The 17,124-nt window shown below is 43.1% G+C and overlaps 1 protein-coding gene across 8 annotated transcripts in view; it reads right to left on the bottom strand.

Moving 5' to 3' along the window:
• LOC122557120 (putative G protein-coupled receptor 174) overlaps positions 1–17,124 on the bottom strand; it is a 53,948-nt gene that overhangs the window by 13,241 nt on the left and 23,583 nt on the right. For 2 of the 8 annotated variants that reach the window (XM_043704452.2, XM_087992170.1), the window contains exons 2-3: positions 11,439–11,495; positions 6,522–6,632 (exon numbers count right to left, since the gene is read on the bottom strand). Coding sequence is in view for 1 of the 8 variants with exons in the window: in XM_043704447.2 (XP_043560382.1) it covers positions 11,439–11,495 (57 nt within the window). In the remaining 7 variants the exon portion in view is untranslated. Of the gene's footprint in view, positions 1–6,521; positions 6,633–11,438; positions 11,496–13,857; positions 13,969–17,124 lie in introns of those variants that run through there. The other 6 variants (XM_043704448.2, XM_087992168.1, XM_043704453.2 and 3 more) reach the window with 4 other exon arrangements.

Below are 17,124 nucleotides of genomic sequence, written 5' to 3'. Positions count from 1 at the left end.
AGTGAGTGATCAATCCACTCTTGAGGAGGTGGGAACACCATTGAGACTATAAGGAGACTGTATAATCTGCTTTAAAGTGATTTCATTTGTGACCCAATGTATTTTCTTTTGGGAAATGCGGACAACATTTGCCAGGCCCAATTCTTATTGGAATAGTACATGGAAGATATAGAATGTAGGGAAATAAATGGTGACATCTTGAAAAATGCCCATATTACTGAGGAGGGTGCTGGATATTTTGAAACACATAAAAGTGGATAAATCCCCAGAACCTGATCAGGTGTACCTTGGAAATCTGAGGGAAGCTAGGGAAGTGATTGCTGGGCCCCTTGCTGAGATATTTGTATCATTGATAGTCACAGGTGAGGTGCCGGAACACTGGTGGTTGGCTAACGTGGCACCACTGTTTAAGAAAGGTGATAAGGACAAGCCAGTAACTATAGACCGGTGAGCCTGACATTGGTGGTGGGCAAGTTATTGTAGGGAATTCTAAAGGACAGAATGTACGCTCCTGTTCCCTGGATGCTGCCTGACCTGCTGTGCTGTTCCAGCAATAAAGTTTCAACTTTGATCTCCAGCATCTGCAGACCTCACTTTCTCCTGATAAGGGAGAGTCAACATGGCTTTGTGCGTGGGAAATCATGTCTCACAAACTTGATTGAGTTTTTTGAGGAAGTAACAAAGAGGACTGATGAGGGCAGAGCGGTAACTGTGATCTATATGGACTTCAGTAAGGCATTCGACAAGGTTCCCCATGGGAGACTGATTAGCAAGGTTAGATCTCATGGAATACAGAGAGAACTAGCCATTTGGATACAGAACTGGCTCAAAGGTAGAAGACAGAGGGTGGCGGTGGAGGGTTGCTTTTTTCAGACTGGAGGCCTGTGACCAGTGGAATGCCACAAGGATCAGTGCTGGGTCCGCTACTTTTCATCACTTATATAAATGATTTGGATGTGAGCATAAGAGGTATAGTTCGTAAGTTTGCAGATGACACCAAAATTGGAGGTGTACTGACAGCAAAGAAGGTTATCTCAGATTGCAATGGGATCTTGATCAGATGGGCCAATGGGCTCAGAAGTGGCAGATGGAGATTAATTTAGATAAATGCAAGATGCTGCATTTTGGGAAAGCAAATCTTAACAGGATTTATATTCTTAATGATAAGGTCCTAACGAGTGTTGCTGAACAAAGAGACCTTGGAGTGCAGGTTCATAGCTCCTTGAATGTGGAGTTGCAGGTAGTTAGGATAGTGAAGAAAGTGTTTGGTATGCTTTCCTTTATTGGTCAGAGTATTGAGTACAGGAGTTGGGAGATCATGTTGTGGCTGTACAGAGTATTGGTTAGGCGAGTTTTGGATAATTGCATGCAATTCTGGTCTCCTTCCTTTCAGAAAAATGTTGTGAAACTTGAAAAGATTCAGAAAAGATTTCCAAGGATGTTGCCAGGGTTGGAGGATTTGAGGTATAGGGAGAGGCTGAATAAGCTAGGGCTATTTTCCCTGGAGCATTGGAGGCTGAGGGATGACCTTGTAGAGGTTTACAAAATCATGAGGGGCATGGATAAGATAAATAGACAAAGTTTATTTCCTGGGATGGGGGAGTCCAGAACTAGAGGGCATAGGTTTAGGGTGAGAGGGGAAAGATATAATAGAGACCTAAGGGGCAACTTTTTCACGCAGACGGTGGTACGTGTATGGAATTAGCTGCCAGAGGAAGTGGTGAAGGCTGGTACAATTATAACATTTAAAAGTCATCTGGTTGGGTATATGAATAGGAAGGGTTTGGAGGCACAATGGCTGGGTGCTGGCAGGTGGTACTAGATTGGGTTGGAATATCTGGTCAGCATGCTCGGGTTGGACGAAGGGTCTGTCTCCTTTCTGTACATCTCTGTGACTGTATGGCTCTATCCTCCAACTTTCTTGAGAAAGTGCTAGGGCGACATAATTTGAACTGCTGCAGTCTGTTTGATCGGCCATAGCTTGTGGAAACTCACAAAATCGGGCAAGTGACGGACAGTGAGATCAAGCACAAATCCATCAGATTGCTGCATTTCCAGCACAGCTTTCAGGGAGAAGCAGGTCTTCTGAGACCAACAAAGCTAACCTGTTAACTCCAGCCCGCCATCACTTCAATCTCTCCCTGAATTTCTAATTGAGTACTGTCTCCCTCTGACTCTTCCACAATGATCACCCGATCCACAAAATCAGAATTTCCTGAACATATCTCCACCCTGTCACTCCAAAATCTCAGTACAATGAAAATCGGAATCTCCCTCTCTGTCAGGATAGTGTCCTTCCCTTTTACGGACAAATAACCTTTGGCAGAATGAAAGAGGAAGCTTGGGCTGGTGCACCTTGTAATTTGCTTTCCCTTCTCAGGCTAACTGCATGATACAATATGGCACACCCTCCTGATGACTCAGAAAGCCTTCACATGTAATGGCACATGCTTTAACTTTGGCCCAGTTGTGGTGAACACAGCTTTCCTCTGCCAAGGCGGCAGGTTGAGCTTTGCATGCATTGAGTAAAACCATAAATCCACAAATCTCTCAGAGATCTAACATGGGTCAGAAATAGAACGACTTCAGTGACTCAAAATCATGGAGTTGTACAGCCCAGAAACAGACTCTTCAATCTGACTTGTTCACGCTGATAGTACATCCCAAATTAATCTTGTCGCATTTAGCCCATATCCCTCTAAACACTTCCTTTTCATGTTTCCATCCAGAAGCCTTTTAAATGCTGTAATTGTACTCGCCTCCACCACTTCCTTTGGCAGTTCATTCCATACGTGTACTTCCCTCTGCGTAACAAAGTTGCCCCTTAGGTCCCTTTTAAATCTTTCCCGTCTCACCTTAAACCTATGCCCTCTAGTTGTGGACTCCCCTACCTTGGGGAAAAATACCTTGACTATTCACTCTGTCCATGCCTTTTATGATTTTATAAATCCCCATAAGATCACACCTCAGTCTCCGATGCTGCAGGGACAATAGTCCCAGCCTATTCAGCCTCTCCCAATAGCTCAAACCCTCCAACCCTGGCAACCATCTTTCAAATCTTTTCTGCACCCTTTCAAGTTTCACAACATCTTTCCTACAGCAGAGAGACTACAATTGAATTCAATATTTCAAAAGTGGCCTAACCAATGTCCTATACAGCCACAATATGACATCCCAACTCCTATACTCAATGAACTGATCAATAAAGGAAAGCATACCAAATGCCTTCTTCACTATCCTATCTACCTGTGACTCCGCTTTAAAGGAACTATGAATATGCGCTCCAAGGTCTCTTTGTTCAGCAACACTCCCCAGGACCTTACCATTAAGTCCTGCCCTAGTCTACCTTTCCAAACTGCAGCATCTCACATTTATCTAAATTAAACTCCATCTGCCAAAGGTAGAAGACAGAGGGTAGTGGTGGAGGGTTGTTTTTCAGACTGGGGGCCTGTGACCAGTTGAGTGCCACAAGGATCGGTGCTGGGTCCTCTACTTTTTATCATTTATATAAATGATTTGGATGCGAGCATAAGAGGTATAGTTAAGTAAGTTTGCAGATGACACCAAAATTGAAGGTGTGAACAGTGAAGAAGGTTACCTCAGATTACAGCAGGATCTTGATCAAATGAGCCAATGGGCTGAGAAGTGGCAGATGGAGTTTAATTTAGATAAATGCAAGGTGCTGCATTTTGGGAAAGCAAATCTTAGCAGGACTTATACACTTAATGATAAGATCCTGGGGAGTGTTGCTGAACAAAGAGACCTTGGAGTGCAGGTTCATAGCTCCTTGAAAGTGGAGTCGCAGGTAGATAGGATAGTGAAGAAGGTGTTTGGTATGCTTTCCTTTATTGGTCAGAATATTGAGTACAGGAGTTGGGAGGTCATGTTGTTCTGGCCTCCTTCCTAACAGAAAGATGTTGTGAAACTTGAAAGGGTTCAGAAAATATTTACAAGGGTGTTGCCAGGGTTGGACGATTTGAGCTATAGGGAGAAGTTGAAGAGGCTGTGGCTATTTTCCCTGGAGCGTCAGAGGCTGAGGGGTGACCTTATAGAAGTTTATAAAATCATGAGGGGCATGGATAGGATAAACAGACAAAGTCTCTTCCCTCGGGCGGGGGATTCCAGAACTAGAGGGTATAGGTTTAGGATGAGGGGGGAAAGATATAGAAGAGACCTAAGGGGCAATTTTTTCACGCAGACAGTGGTATGTGTATGGTATCACCTGCCAGAAGAAGTGGTGGAGGCTGGTACAATTGCAATATTTAAAAGGCATTTGGATGGGTATATGAATAGGAAGGGTTTGGAGGGAAATGGACCAGGTGCAGGCAGGTGGGACTAGATTGGGTTGGAATATCTGGTCAGCACGGACGAGTTGAACTGAATGGTCTGTTTCTGTGCTGTACATCTCTATGACTCTGACTCGGCCCATTGGTCTATTTGATCAAGGTACTGTTGTACTCTGAGATAATCCTCTTTGCTGTCCACTACACTGCCAATATTGGTATCATATGCAAACTTACTAACCATACCTCCTATATTCACATCCAAATCATTTATATGTGACAAAAAGCAGTGGGCCCAGCACCAAACCTTATGACACACTGCTGGTGACCACTGGACTCCCTCATATTATTTTTATAAATGACAAATCCATCTCCTCCAAATGGATCATTTGCTCACCCTAACTCCACTAATATCTGAAGCTTGATGCAAGTTGTTATCTTTTCCAGATATTGTTTAGAATTTTAACCACTGACTTCATCCCAACCCATCCAATCAGATTCAGATCATAGATTCCCTACAATGTGGAAACAGGCCATTTAGCCCAACAAGTCCATACCAACCCTCTGAAGAGTATCCCACCCAGCCCCCTTCCCCTATTACTCTACATTTACCCCTGACTAATGCATCTAACCTACACACCCTTGAACACTATGGGCAATTTAGCATGGCCAATTCACCTAACCTGCACAACTTTGGATTGTTGGAGGAAACCCATGCAGTCATGGGAGAACGTACAAACTCCATACAGACAGTCACCCAAGGCTAGAATCGAACCTGGGTCCTTGGCACTGTTAGGCAACAGTGCTAACCACTGAGCCACCATAACATCATTGCTTTCAGATAATATCTGTTCTCGAGGTCATGCTGTTAGTTTCCTCCCACTTTAACATGTTTCCGAAATGATAATCGAACAGGCATTCAAAAGCAAATGAAGCCCATACGTACTTTAATGCTCTTAAAACATTTCCCTCGGATTTTTCATACCTGAGGCCCAGTAATCCCCGGAATGTTTCAGAATTTTCTGGAGGGATGGATCCCATCCAGACAGGATGTTAACAACGGGAGTGCAGACAAGAGAAAGGAAAGGCTTGACAGCAGAATGAGAGAGCAGGATGATAATGAAGAACAAAATATTGTCAACAAGCTGTGGTTCATTGTGTGATTAGAGTTTATCACTTTTATAACCACAATTGTGTTTGGTCTCTGATGATGCCTCATGTCAATGATTCATCACTGCACGTGTCATGCTCCCCAGGTTTATCCAGTGTTGAAAACTGTCGTCACTGAAGTACAGTATTGAAGCAATTAAAAGAAAAGTCACCTAACGTTCAGGCTTTAGAAGATTGCCCTTGTCTTCTGATCGTTTTTCTTAGAACATTTTGCATTTAATTTGCTTCCAATTATTTTCTAAAAGACGTGAGAACAGTAAATGTGTTTATCTGTTCAGGTCTGACAATCGTAGGGTCTAAGGTGGTCCAATTCTTCATTTACTCAATTTTGTGCAGTCTGCAAGTACTTTCATTGTTATCGCCTTCTCTGGACTGAGATGGTAGTACAGTCACTGAACTTGTACGCTAAAGGCCTGGTCTGATAGCTTGAGTGCAAATCTCATCACAGCAGCAGGAAAATTTAGATTTAATTACTCTGTCTATCAGTCTGGAATAAAAAGGTAGTGCCATAATGACAACTACCAGATTTTCATAACAAACCTACTTGATTTATTAATGCCCTTGAGGGAAGAAATTCTCCATGCGAAACTGGTCTGTAATATGTTTAGCATAAACTGCCACAGAAATGTTGAAACAGAATTAAACTGGATGGATTACCCAATATTAACTGAACATTAGAAGTACAACAGTACATCTGCCTAAAGACCATGTAAAGCCATCTGGTTCATCAATGTCCTTCCAGGAAGGAAATCTGCCAATCTCATCTGGTCTGGCCTACGTGTGACTCCAGACCTACAGCTATGTGGTTGACTCCCAATCACCTCCCGAAATGGCCTAGCAAGCCATTCAGATGTACCACGAGCTACAAAAGTCTCTTCAAGGGCATCTTGGGATGAGCAATAAATACTGGCTAACCAGCGATGCCCACATCCCACAAATGAATTAAAAACCATCAGGGGTTTTCTGCAAAGTTGAGAAAGCCACCCTGTAGATTATTCAAGCACCAACCTGACTGTGCCATACTCATGCAATCGACCTTACAGCCAATATCCCAAATCCCACTCTTACCGTTGCTGGGTCTGTCCTGTCCCACCAGCAGATCAGAACACCTGATGTGATGGCACAGTGGGAAAGAGCTGGGAGGAAGTGGCAAAGTGATTCTGGCTCCCAGGAAACCTGCTGGGGAAAACATGGACAATAAAACATCCTTCTGATTCCTATGTCCTGCCCTGCCTCCCTCACCTGGTGAATCAGTACTGCTCAATGTTAAACATCACATAAAAGGAGCACTGAGAGTGATAAGGTCAAGGAATATGCGAGGCTGAGGAATTCATGTTCTCTTACCAAGAGTGGTTCAGTAACATCACTACTGACCAAGATGTCCACACCCTGAAGAACACATCATAACTCTACATGACATTGTCTTCACCAGTTTATCTGCCACAGAAGCATTTGCCCTGTTCTGAAACAAAGTCTTCACAATGAGGACTGTCTCCACTGTGTTGTGTGGCACTACCACCATGTTACATAGGACAGATTCCGATCCGGTCCCACAGCCGAAAAGGTGGTTCGATGCCACTTTCTCCAGGGCCATTAAAAATAGGACACAAATATTGCCCTCAGTGTCAGTGACACTCAGATCTCATGATGATTGAAGAAAAAAATGAATAGATGACAATCAGAGCTCAAGCACAATAGCAGATTGCTTCTTTAGATTTCTTACGTAAGTCCTGGTTTAATGTCTTTGCCATCCCAAATGCATGAATGAGCAAATTTCCAGACGTTTGCATAACTTTTGTTTTTTAATGAGGCCAACAAGCTGCAGACAGTGTAGCTTTAGCTCCTGGTTGCTTAAGTTTACATCTATGCTGTGGTTTAGTCAACCAGCCATCTGCGTCATCAGCCTTCGATCAGCAGGTACCTGGTATAGCAACCACTTTGCATGCTCCACGCACAGAACTCTACTTTATAACACTGCAGTGACATCATTGTACTTTTGTACATACTGGGGAAAGTGCTCAGATTCTGAGGAAATGAATAGTTTTTGTGGCTTTCAATATCAACAAAATGTTAAATTGCTTTTCAACAATATTTTCGAATCAATCTGTCCAGAGATGTTTGTTATGTACCTCTGATGCAGGTGGGACTTGAAACACAGCCTCCTGGTACATAGGAAGGATGCTACCACTGTACCAGAAAAGTCCCTTATTTGTTTAGGGTTCACCCCCCTCCCCCACCAAGAAAAAAAAACACATGCAACTGAATGTGAAGCTCAGAGGGGGATATGGTGACTCAGTAGTTAGCACTGCTGCCTCACAGCACCGGGGATCCGCGTTCAATTCCACCCTTGGGCAAATGTCAATGTGGTGTTGGCACATTCTCCCCGTGTCTGTACGGGTTCCCTTTGGGTGCTCCAGTTTCCTCCCACAGTCCAAAGACTGGTGGATTGGCCATGCTAAATTGCTCATCGTGTGCAGGTTACATGAGTTACCCTTGGTAAAAAACTCATGTGGGTTACAGGGATGGGATGAGTTAGTTCTGACTCAGGGGGCCAAATGGCCTTTCTCTGCAGGGCTTTATTGATTTCATGTGCCTTTGATGCTCCTGTTGAATCTCGCTGATTAGAAGCCGTGGTGAAGCCTTTACACCGGATTCTCTGATCTGTGTACACAGGGAATGTGCCCTGTGTTGAGTATAACAAATATGAACTTCATAATTTAGTGTCACGTGCACCATCACAGTTTGATGGTGTCCCATGCCACTGGGAACCCACAAAGTCATGTTCCCTATTCTCATCAGTAGGAAGAAAATGGTCTGCACTCATCTGGATTAAATGGCTTCTAAGACATCCCAGATACTGCAATGGATGGCACACTGTGAAATATTGTGACAAGCACTGACTCCTGTGTGCAGCCATAACAACTGAGGGCAGCAAAAATCTGTGTAGCCAATAGCATGCCTTTCCTCATCATGTTGTGAAATCACGTTGAAGTAAGGAGTACAGTTCAGTGAACACTTCCTAATTAAAACTCTAGCCCTCTCAGTCACTAGTCCTGGGGTAAAGGTAGTTATGACAAGTGCTCTTGAAAACCCCAAGTGGATAGACTTGCTCCTCCTCCTTCCCCTGCTTCCCTTCCTAGCATCCTTTGTTCCCACGTCCTGGTCATGTTACAGACATGTGATACCACACACCCACCCTCTGGGGGTCTGGTATTCCTCCCTAACTAGCAGACTGTCAAAAACCAACTGCAAACGCAAACCCAGCCCAAGCTGGAAATAAACTTGTTGTTTGACAATTTTATAAAATGGTGGCGCAGGGACAACACACTGCAGCAGAACACTTAAGCTTCTGTGAGTGAAACACAAATTCGTTGAGAGGACTGGAGTGGTCCAAATTTGGAAAACAGACGTCATGGTCAACAGATAGGGCTGTGCATTGTCAAAACCTCAGCAGGTCATGCCTGGTAGTGAAATACGCAGCCCCAGAAGGGTGTTCAGGGGCTCTAGTGACACAATTAGTCTGAATTATGCACCCTAACTATTTGTTGGAAGTCCCCTGGGAGCATGTCAACATTTGCATGGGGACTTAGGGAGTTTCCAATATTTACAGGTGGTCTCTGGAGTATACCAATATTTATAGGGGGTTGTTGGATGTGATCAATATTTGCCGGGGATCTCCAGAACCTGCTACTATTTACAGGAGGTTTCTGGAACTGTGCCTACTTTGATCAGGGTCTTCTCCACTTAGAGCACTTTAAAATGATTCACTACAGTGGAGGTTCCATGAAGCACAAATAAAGTTTGCGAAGCGGAGATGTTTAGTAGCTAATAATAAATTAAGAATTTCTAGTTTCTTTCTGCAACCATTGAGAGTTGGTTACATGTTCTGGTGGTTAACTGGATGAAACTTGACTTTGTTTGAGATTAACCATGAAATGCAGTCTGTGGTATAAAATACAGATATAAAGGACAGGGACAAAATTGAATGCAGCTGTTTCCTCAAAGTATAGCAGTTTTCACACTAACCATCTATCAAATAGTCAAAGAGCACACAGTTACCAAAACTTCGGAATGTGCTTACATTTCCACTGTCTTCACCTTAGCGCAACAGTGCAAAGTGCACACTTAGTGGTCATGTTAAAATGGAGGAAATTAAGGAGAGATTGGATAGAGGTGTTAAAAAGTATTTAGGGTTTTGGTGGGGTAGGTAGAGAGAAATTGTTTCCATTAGAAGAGCAGTCAGTAATCACAGGGCATTGATTTGACATAACTGGCAAGGGAATTAAAGAAGAGGTAAGATTTTATTGTCCAGATTTGTGCGAAACTAGAAATAACTACTTGAGCTGATAGCGGATCAAGACTCAATAGTAATATCCAGTTGGGAACTGGACAAATTTAGAAGGTGAAAAAAAATGATAGAGCAAGAGGGAAGTGCAGTGCAATGTAATGGATTTAAAAACTCTACCAAAGAGCTGGTAAAGGCACAATTGGTCAAATAGCTTTCTTCTGTGCTAATGTTGTATGATTCTATCCTATGTGCAGCAAGGCTGTGATCATTGGAGAATGGAGCACATTTCACTAGATTCAGTCCGTATTTGCTAGAGCACAGCATTTCTACCTTTTCTCTGCCCAGACAATGTGCCAGCCTATTCCTCATTGCTTTAATGTGGCATTTTGTCCCATATCTACCATCCCTGGGGACTAAGTCAGATTGCTAACTAATGGCAAAAGAACAGTATTGCACTGTCAAATGATACTGGCCACTGCCTGACCATGGGTCACAAAAGTCACTTAGAGCCAGGAGACAAAGAAAATTTAAAGTAGGTTGAATAATCAATGTGTAACCCCAAGTCCCAACTGGATCACTTCTGGTTATTGTGATGGAAGCATCATCCCAGTCATTTTAAATGGGATTATAATATGTGAGAGTAATAAAGGAATTTGTACAAACTAAGCAATGCTTTCAATATGTTTCATTGACCAGCCCTGAACCTTAAATAGCCATGGGTTACATTACCTTCCCTTTGCTAATGGTTTATAACTTCCAGACTTTATAATCTAGACCATTTTATTTTTCTCCAGCTTCAGTGCACTCAGGAAAACATTATCTTCCAATGATGCTAGTTTTCATCTTCAGTGATAGTGAGGTGGTGATCCTAACAACCCAGACCATTTTTAGAAATGAAGATCTGATGGGGTTTACAACTGAACCCAAAATCCTGACCAATATTTATTCGCAACAAATCATGGGAAATCAAAATCATGTGACTGTTAAAACTATTTGTCAGGGCCTTGCTGAATGCAAATTGACTGCGGTATTTGCTGAATAAGTAAACTGACTACACTTCAAAACTAACCCATTGGCTGCAAAGCTTTTTGAGAGTTCATGAAGTCAGTAAGGTGCTATACAATTTATTTGTCATGAACCTGTCAAAGTTGAACAGACCACAACAGAATAACAACAAAAAAAAGGTTGTCTGTGAAATGCAATCTTTCTTTCCTTTTGTGTGAAGGACTTTCGAATTTGCTTTCATGGCATGGTTGAAGACTTTTCTTGACTTCTACCTCTATTGTGGCTTAAGTGTGTTTTGTTAAATATAAAATAGAAAGTGTGTATTAGACTATGGGATCGTCTAATTGCAAATCAAGTAGATGCAGGTATCTAGAACATACTCTGACAAGCCATTGCTGAGTCGGTTAACTTCAAATGTCTTCATTCTGAATTATATGTTTTTTCAGAGTAAGACTTCATCAGTTTTAACTGTCTCTCTCTCTCACACACACACATACAGACACACAGAATGTCACTGTATACAAGTTCACATGGTGACAGTCATAGGTACAGAAAGAAGCTATTTGGCACTTTGACCCTGTGATGGCTCTTTGCAAGACGAAGTTAGTTCGTCTGCCATGTCCTTGCGCCATCCCAAATAGGTCATGTGAAAAATATGACACTTGAAATAGAAGATTAAAACTAAACTGTACCTTTCACAATGGATTCCTCTTACTTCTTCTCTGTGAAACCACTCTATAGAGTCACCTCTGGAACATAAAACAGGATTAGGCGATTAACAGATATCTCAACCTGAATAATGTTCAGCCCTAACCATATAATGTAGTGTTGAACAGAAGAAAGAACATTGCAGTGCAGGAACAGGCCCTAAACTTTTCCCCTCTCACTTTGAATTCATGACCCCTAGTAATTGAGTCCTCCACTCTGGGAAAAAGTTTCTTGCTCTTCACCCTCATGATTTTGTAGGCCTCAATCAGGTCCCCCCTCAACTGCCTTCTTTCCAATGAAAATAATCCTGTTCTACTCAACGTCTCCTCATAGGTAGCATCCTCCATACAAGGCAACATCCTGGTGAACCTCCTCTATACCCTCTCCAAAGCATCCACATCCTTTTGGTAATGTGGCGACCAGAACTGTACGCAGTATTCCAAATGTGGCTGAACCAAAGTGCTATACAACTGTAACATGACCTGCCAACTCTTGTACTCAACACCCTGTCTGATGAAGGAAAGTAGGCTATATGCCTTCTTGACCATTCTACTGACCTGCGTTGCCACCTTCAGGGAACAATGGACCTGAACACCCCAATCGCCCTGTACATAAATTTTCCCCAGGACTTTTCCATTTACTGTATAGCTCGCTCTGGAATTGCATCTTCCAAAACACATCACCTTGCATTTGTCCGGATTGAACTCCATCTGCCATTTCTCTGCCTGACTCTCCAATCTAACTATATACTGCAGTATTCTCTGACAGTCCCCTTCACTATCTGCTACTCCACCAATCTTAGTGTCATCTGCAAACTTGCTAGTGAGGCAACCTACACCTTCCTCCAAGTCATTTATGTATATCACAAACAACAGTGGTCCCAGCACAGATCCCTGTGGGACACCACTGGTCACATGTCTCCATTTTGAGAATCTCCCTTCTACTACAACTCTCTGTCTCCTGTTGCCCAACCAGTTCTCTATCCATCCAGCTGGAACACCCTGGACTCCATGTGACTTCACCTTCTTCATCAGCTTACCATGGGGAACCTTATCAAATGCCTTACTCAAGTCCATGTATATGACATCTATAGCCCTTCCTTCATCAATCAAATTTGTCACTTCTTCAAATAATTCTATTTGGTTTGTAAGACATGAACTTTCCTGCACAGAACCATGCTGCCTATCACTGATAAGCCCATTTTCTTCCAAAGGGTATATCTCTTATCCCTTTGTACCTTCTCCAGTAGCTTCCCTACAACTGACATCAGGCTCACTGGTCTGTAATTACCTGGATTATCTCTGCTACCCTTCTTAAACAAGGGGACAACATTAGCAATTCTCCAATCCTCGGGACCTCCCCTGTTTTCAAGGATGCTGCAAAGAAATCTGTTAAAACCCCAATTATTTCCTCTCTCACTTCCCTGAGTAACTTGGGATAGATCCCATCCAGACTTGGGGACTTGTCCACCTTTATGCCTTTTAGAATCCACAACACTTCCTCCCTCCTTATGCCGACTTGACCTAGAGTAATTGAAGATCTATCCCTAACCACAATATCCATCATGTTCCTCTCCTCAATGAATACTGATGCAATGTACTCATTAAGAAGCTCAGTCATTTTCTCTGACTCCATGCATATCTTTCCCCCTTTGTCCTGGAGTGGGCCAACGCTTTCCCTGGTTATCCTCTTGATCCATATATATGAACAAAAGACTTTAGGGTTTTCCTTAACCCTGCTCGCTAAGAATATCTCATGACCTCTTTTAGCCCTCTTAATTCCTCATTTCCTACATTCCTAATATTCTTCCAAAGCTTCATCTATCTTCAGTCGCTTAGATATTAGATATCCTTTTTCCTCTGAGCTAGTCTCACAATTTCCCCTGTCATCCATGTTTCCCTAATCTTGCCATTTCTATCCCTCATTTTCACAGGAATATATCTCTCCTGAACTCTTATCAACCTCTCTTTGAAAGCCTCCCACATATCGGATGTGGATTTCTCTTCAGACAGCTGCTCCCAATCTGCATTCCCCAGCTTCTGCCGAATTTTGGTATAGTTGGCCTTCCCCCAATTTAGCACTCTTCCTTTCAGACCACTCTCGCCTTTGTCCATGATTATCCTAAAATGTATGGAATTGTGGTCACTATTCCCCAAGTAATCCCCCACTGAAACTTCAACCACCTGGCCGAGCTAATTTCCTAACAACAGGTCCAGTATGGTCCCTTCACGAGTTACATTTTGCTGTTGAAAATCCTCCTGGATGCTCCTGAATAGGTGCAATACCTAACCTTTCTTTCAATCTGGTAACATCTAGAGGGAGAAACTGAAATAGCTTTGTTCATGTCCCCCTTGAAGATGTACTTGTGTAGTATAAGGCTACTGAGATGAATAAACAATATACCTTGACTCTGATATCTCAGTGTGTCAGCTGTGACTGTCTGGGCTCACACACAGAGACAGCAGGTAGGGCTGGATTCTGGAGGATTGCTGGTGTCCATGAAAGTGATTTAGTCTTCAAGAAGGGGAAGGAGAATTTAGAGAGATCCAACAAAGAGAAATCATCACTTTCCCTTCCCTCCCCTACACTTTGTACAAATACATTGCTAGCTCCGACACTTGAACATCGCTGTGGGTTTTTTGGCAGACACAGTGTTTCTTTAACATTTCATTTGATGTTGATCATTCAATGAACAATGAGTCACTTTACCGGTCAATGCCCACTCTCAGGATAGATGTTGAACACTTAAGCAGTAATCATTTGGAAACATGCAAAAACATATATATGCTCCTGTCAGTTTCACCCACAAGCGCCATCTCCACCAGATAGAGACAATTTGCATATACAGTATCAAAAGAATGTCTCGCAGTTGGAACAAGAATATATGGCAATAACCCTCATATTCATGATTCTAAAAGATAACTTACACTTAGCCAAAACATTGCATATATTGCTAACTCTTTTACATGTTCTGCCATTTTTAAAATGACCATTCTCTTCTCCCGCAGCTTTGTTGAATTATAATTATTTTGCATGATGCATATCTTTTTGTGACCCTTTTGTAACATGAACATTGCATAACATTTAACCGCTGCTGGTGGTTAAGAGCTATATTCCACACAGTATCGAGAATGATTAATATTTTAAGCATGTCCTGTTTGAGCAGATAGGTAAAATGGGGGTTGTTTCAGTACAATTTATTTGCAAACAGGTTTCAAGAGCTGAATGAGCTGGAAGCTAATGTAAAAATAAACTGTTGCTGTTCATAGAGAAAAAAAAGTGTGCTTCAGCCTTTGATCAGAATGAATACAGATTAAAAATATTTTTTGGTATTAACAGTCAATGCTCAATTTAGAACAAAAGCTTGCATTTATATTTGTTGTTAAAGTAATGAAAATATCCCAAGTCATCTCCCAGACAATGGAAGCAGATGAAAAATAATGAAACTGAGTGGAAGAAGTTGACATTAAGTAACCAAAGGCTTGGTCAAAGAAGTTGGCTTCAAAGATCTAAAAGGAAGAGAGAGAATGTGGTGGCAGGGCAAAGTGGTTTAATAAGAGCCTTCCAAAGCCTGGGTCCTTGAGAGCTGAAGATGAGGCTGTCAGTGGTAGAGTGAAGAGAGGTCATGATGGAGAGAAACATGATGCTAGAACTGAAGAAGTGCAGAAGTCTCTTGGAGCTGTAAAGCGGCACGGGGGCTCAGCGGTTAGCACTGCTACCTCACAGATCCAGGGACCCAGGTTCAATTCCAGCCTTGAGCGACTGTCTGTGTGGAGTTTGCACATTCACCCAGTGTCTGTATGGGTTTCCTCCCACAATCCAAAAGATGTGCAGTTTAGGTGAATTGGCCATGATAAATTGTCCATAGTGTTCAGGGGTGTGTAGGTTAGGTGCATTAGTCAGGGGGAATGGGTCTGGGTAGGTTACTCTTTGGAGGATTAGTGTGGACTTGTTGGGTCAAATAGCCTGTTTCCACACAGCAGGGATTCTATGATGATGAGAAAGAACATGACATTTCCTGAGACGTGCTATCGAATCAGAGTCTGCTGTTATATTTCAGTTAGTTGGGTAGAATAATGGTTAGTTCCCTCTAATATGCATCTCACACAGGCTGGGCTTTCTTATAACTAGCATGTGGCCATTCTAATTTCACCAATCCTCCGGATGCTTGGTTTCAGCCAAATTCTTTTACAATGGTTTGATCTTGATTGGCCAGTAGGAACTTTGGAAGTTTTTTTTTAATTTGCAAGTTACAAGTGAATTGAAATCAGTTAACTTGCCGAAAACCCAAACAGATGATTTAAACATGCAATGCATTGGTATGTGACTAGTCAGGTACACATTACAATAAGTCAAATGTCTGGCTGGTAAAAAGCAAAGATTTTTCTCTCTCAATTATGCAAAGTCTGGGAAGGCAAAGTTATAGCAATCACACACGTGAATTTTATCAACTGACTGTGGATCCCATATTCGGGGTGAAAGTTGATCCCATGACAATCTTTGCCAATAGCAAGACATGCTCAGCAATTTTACCACAGTTGACCTCCTGACTGGCTCTGAAGCCTAAGCAGCGTTTCTGAGGGGGTTGTGGTGGGGGCGATGGGGGAGGTGGTAAGGAGACCACAGTATCACAGATGACTGAAGTTGAAAATCCGCATGTCTGAAGGTCAGAGGGGAAGGTCCTGCCAGGAGGTCAGTGGGACAGTGTGTGCTGCCTTTCTTGTCCATAGCTCCTTCTTTGCTCAATAATGTGGAGGTGCGGGTGTTGGTTTGGGATGGACACAGTTAACAATCAGGAGAAAGTGAGTATTGCAGATGCTGGAGATCAGAGTTGAAGAGTGTGGTGCTGGAAAAGCTGGTCAGGCAGCATCCGAGGAGCAGAAGAATTGACGTTTCAAGCATAAGCTCCTCATCAGGGATGAGAGGAAGCCCCAAGGGGGGGTTGGAACTGGTGGGAAGGTAGCTGGGAATGCCATAGGTAGATGGTGGAGGGTGATGGTATAGGTCGGAGTGCAGAGTAGAGCAGATAGCTGGAAAGGGAGATGGACAGGTAGAATAGTTCAAGAGGGCAGTGCTGAGTTGGAGGGTTGGATCTGGGATAAGGTGGGAGGAGGGGAAATGAGGAAACTGATGAAATCCCGTGTGGTTGGTGGGTCCCAAGGTGGAAGATGAGGCATTCTTCCGCCAGACATCAGTAGGCTGGAGTTTGGCAATGGAGGAGGCCGAGGATTTGCATGTCCTTGGCGGAGTGAAGGGGGTGATGGGGGTTGAAGTGTTTGACCACAGGGCCATGGGCTTGATTGGTGCATGTTTCCCAGAGATGTTCCACAAGTTGGCATCCTGTCTCCCCAATGTAGAGGAGACCACGCTGAGAGCAATGGACACAGCAGATGACGTGTGGAGGTACAGATAAATCACTGTTGGGTGTGGAATGATCCTTTGGGGCCTTGGACGGAGGTGAGGGGGGAGATGTGGATTGCGGTGGCAAGGGAAGGTGCCAGAAGTGGAGGGTGGGTTGGTGAGGGTCATGGACCTAACAAGGGAGTCGCAGAGGGAATGGTCTCTGCGGAACACAGATAAGGGTAGGGACGGAAATATATCCCTGGTGCATTAACTCTGGCACAGATGCTGCCAGACCTGCTGAGCTTTTCCAGCAACTTTTGTTTCTGT

The sequence above is a fragment of the Chiloscyllium plagiosum genome, unplaced genomic scaffold, assembly GCF_037043375.1.
Source record: "Chiloscyllium plagiosum isolate Xiang-an unplaced genomic scaffold, Cpla_swu_hap1 HiC_scaffold_11, whole genome shotgun sequence".
Taxonomy (NCBI): domain Eukaryota; kingdom Metazoa; phylum Chordata; class Chondrichthyes; order Orectolobiformes; family Hemiscylliidae; genus Chiloscyllium; species Chiloscyllium plagiosum.
The sequence above is the reverse complement of the archived record's forward strand: the minus strand, read 5'-3'. Positions and strand labels throughout refer to the sequence as shown.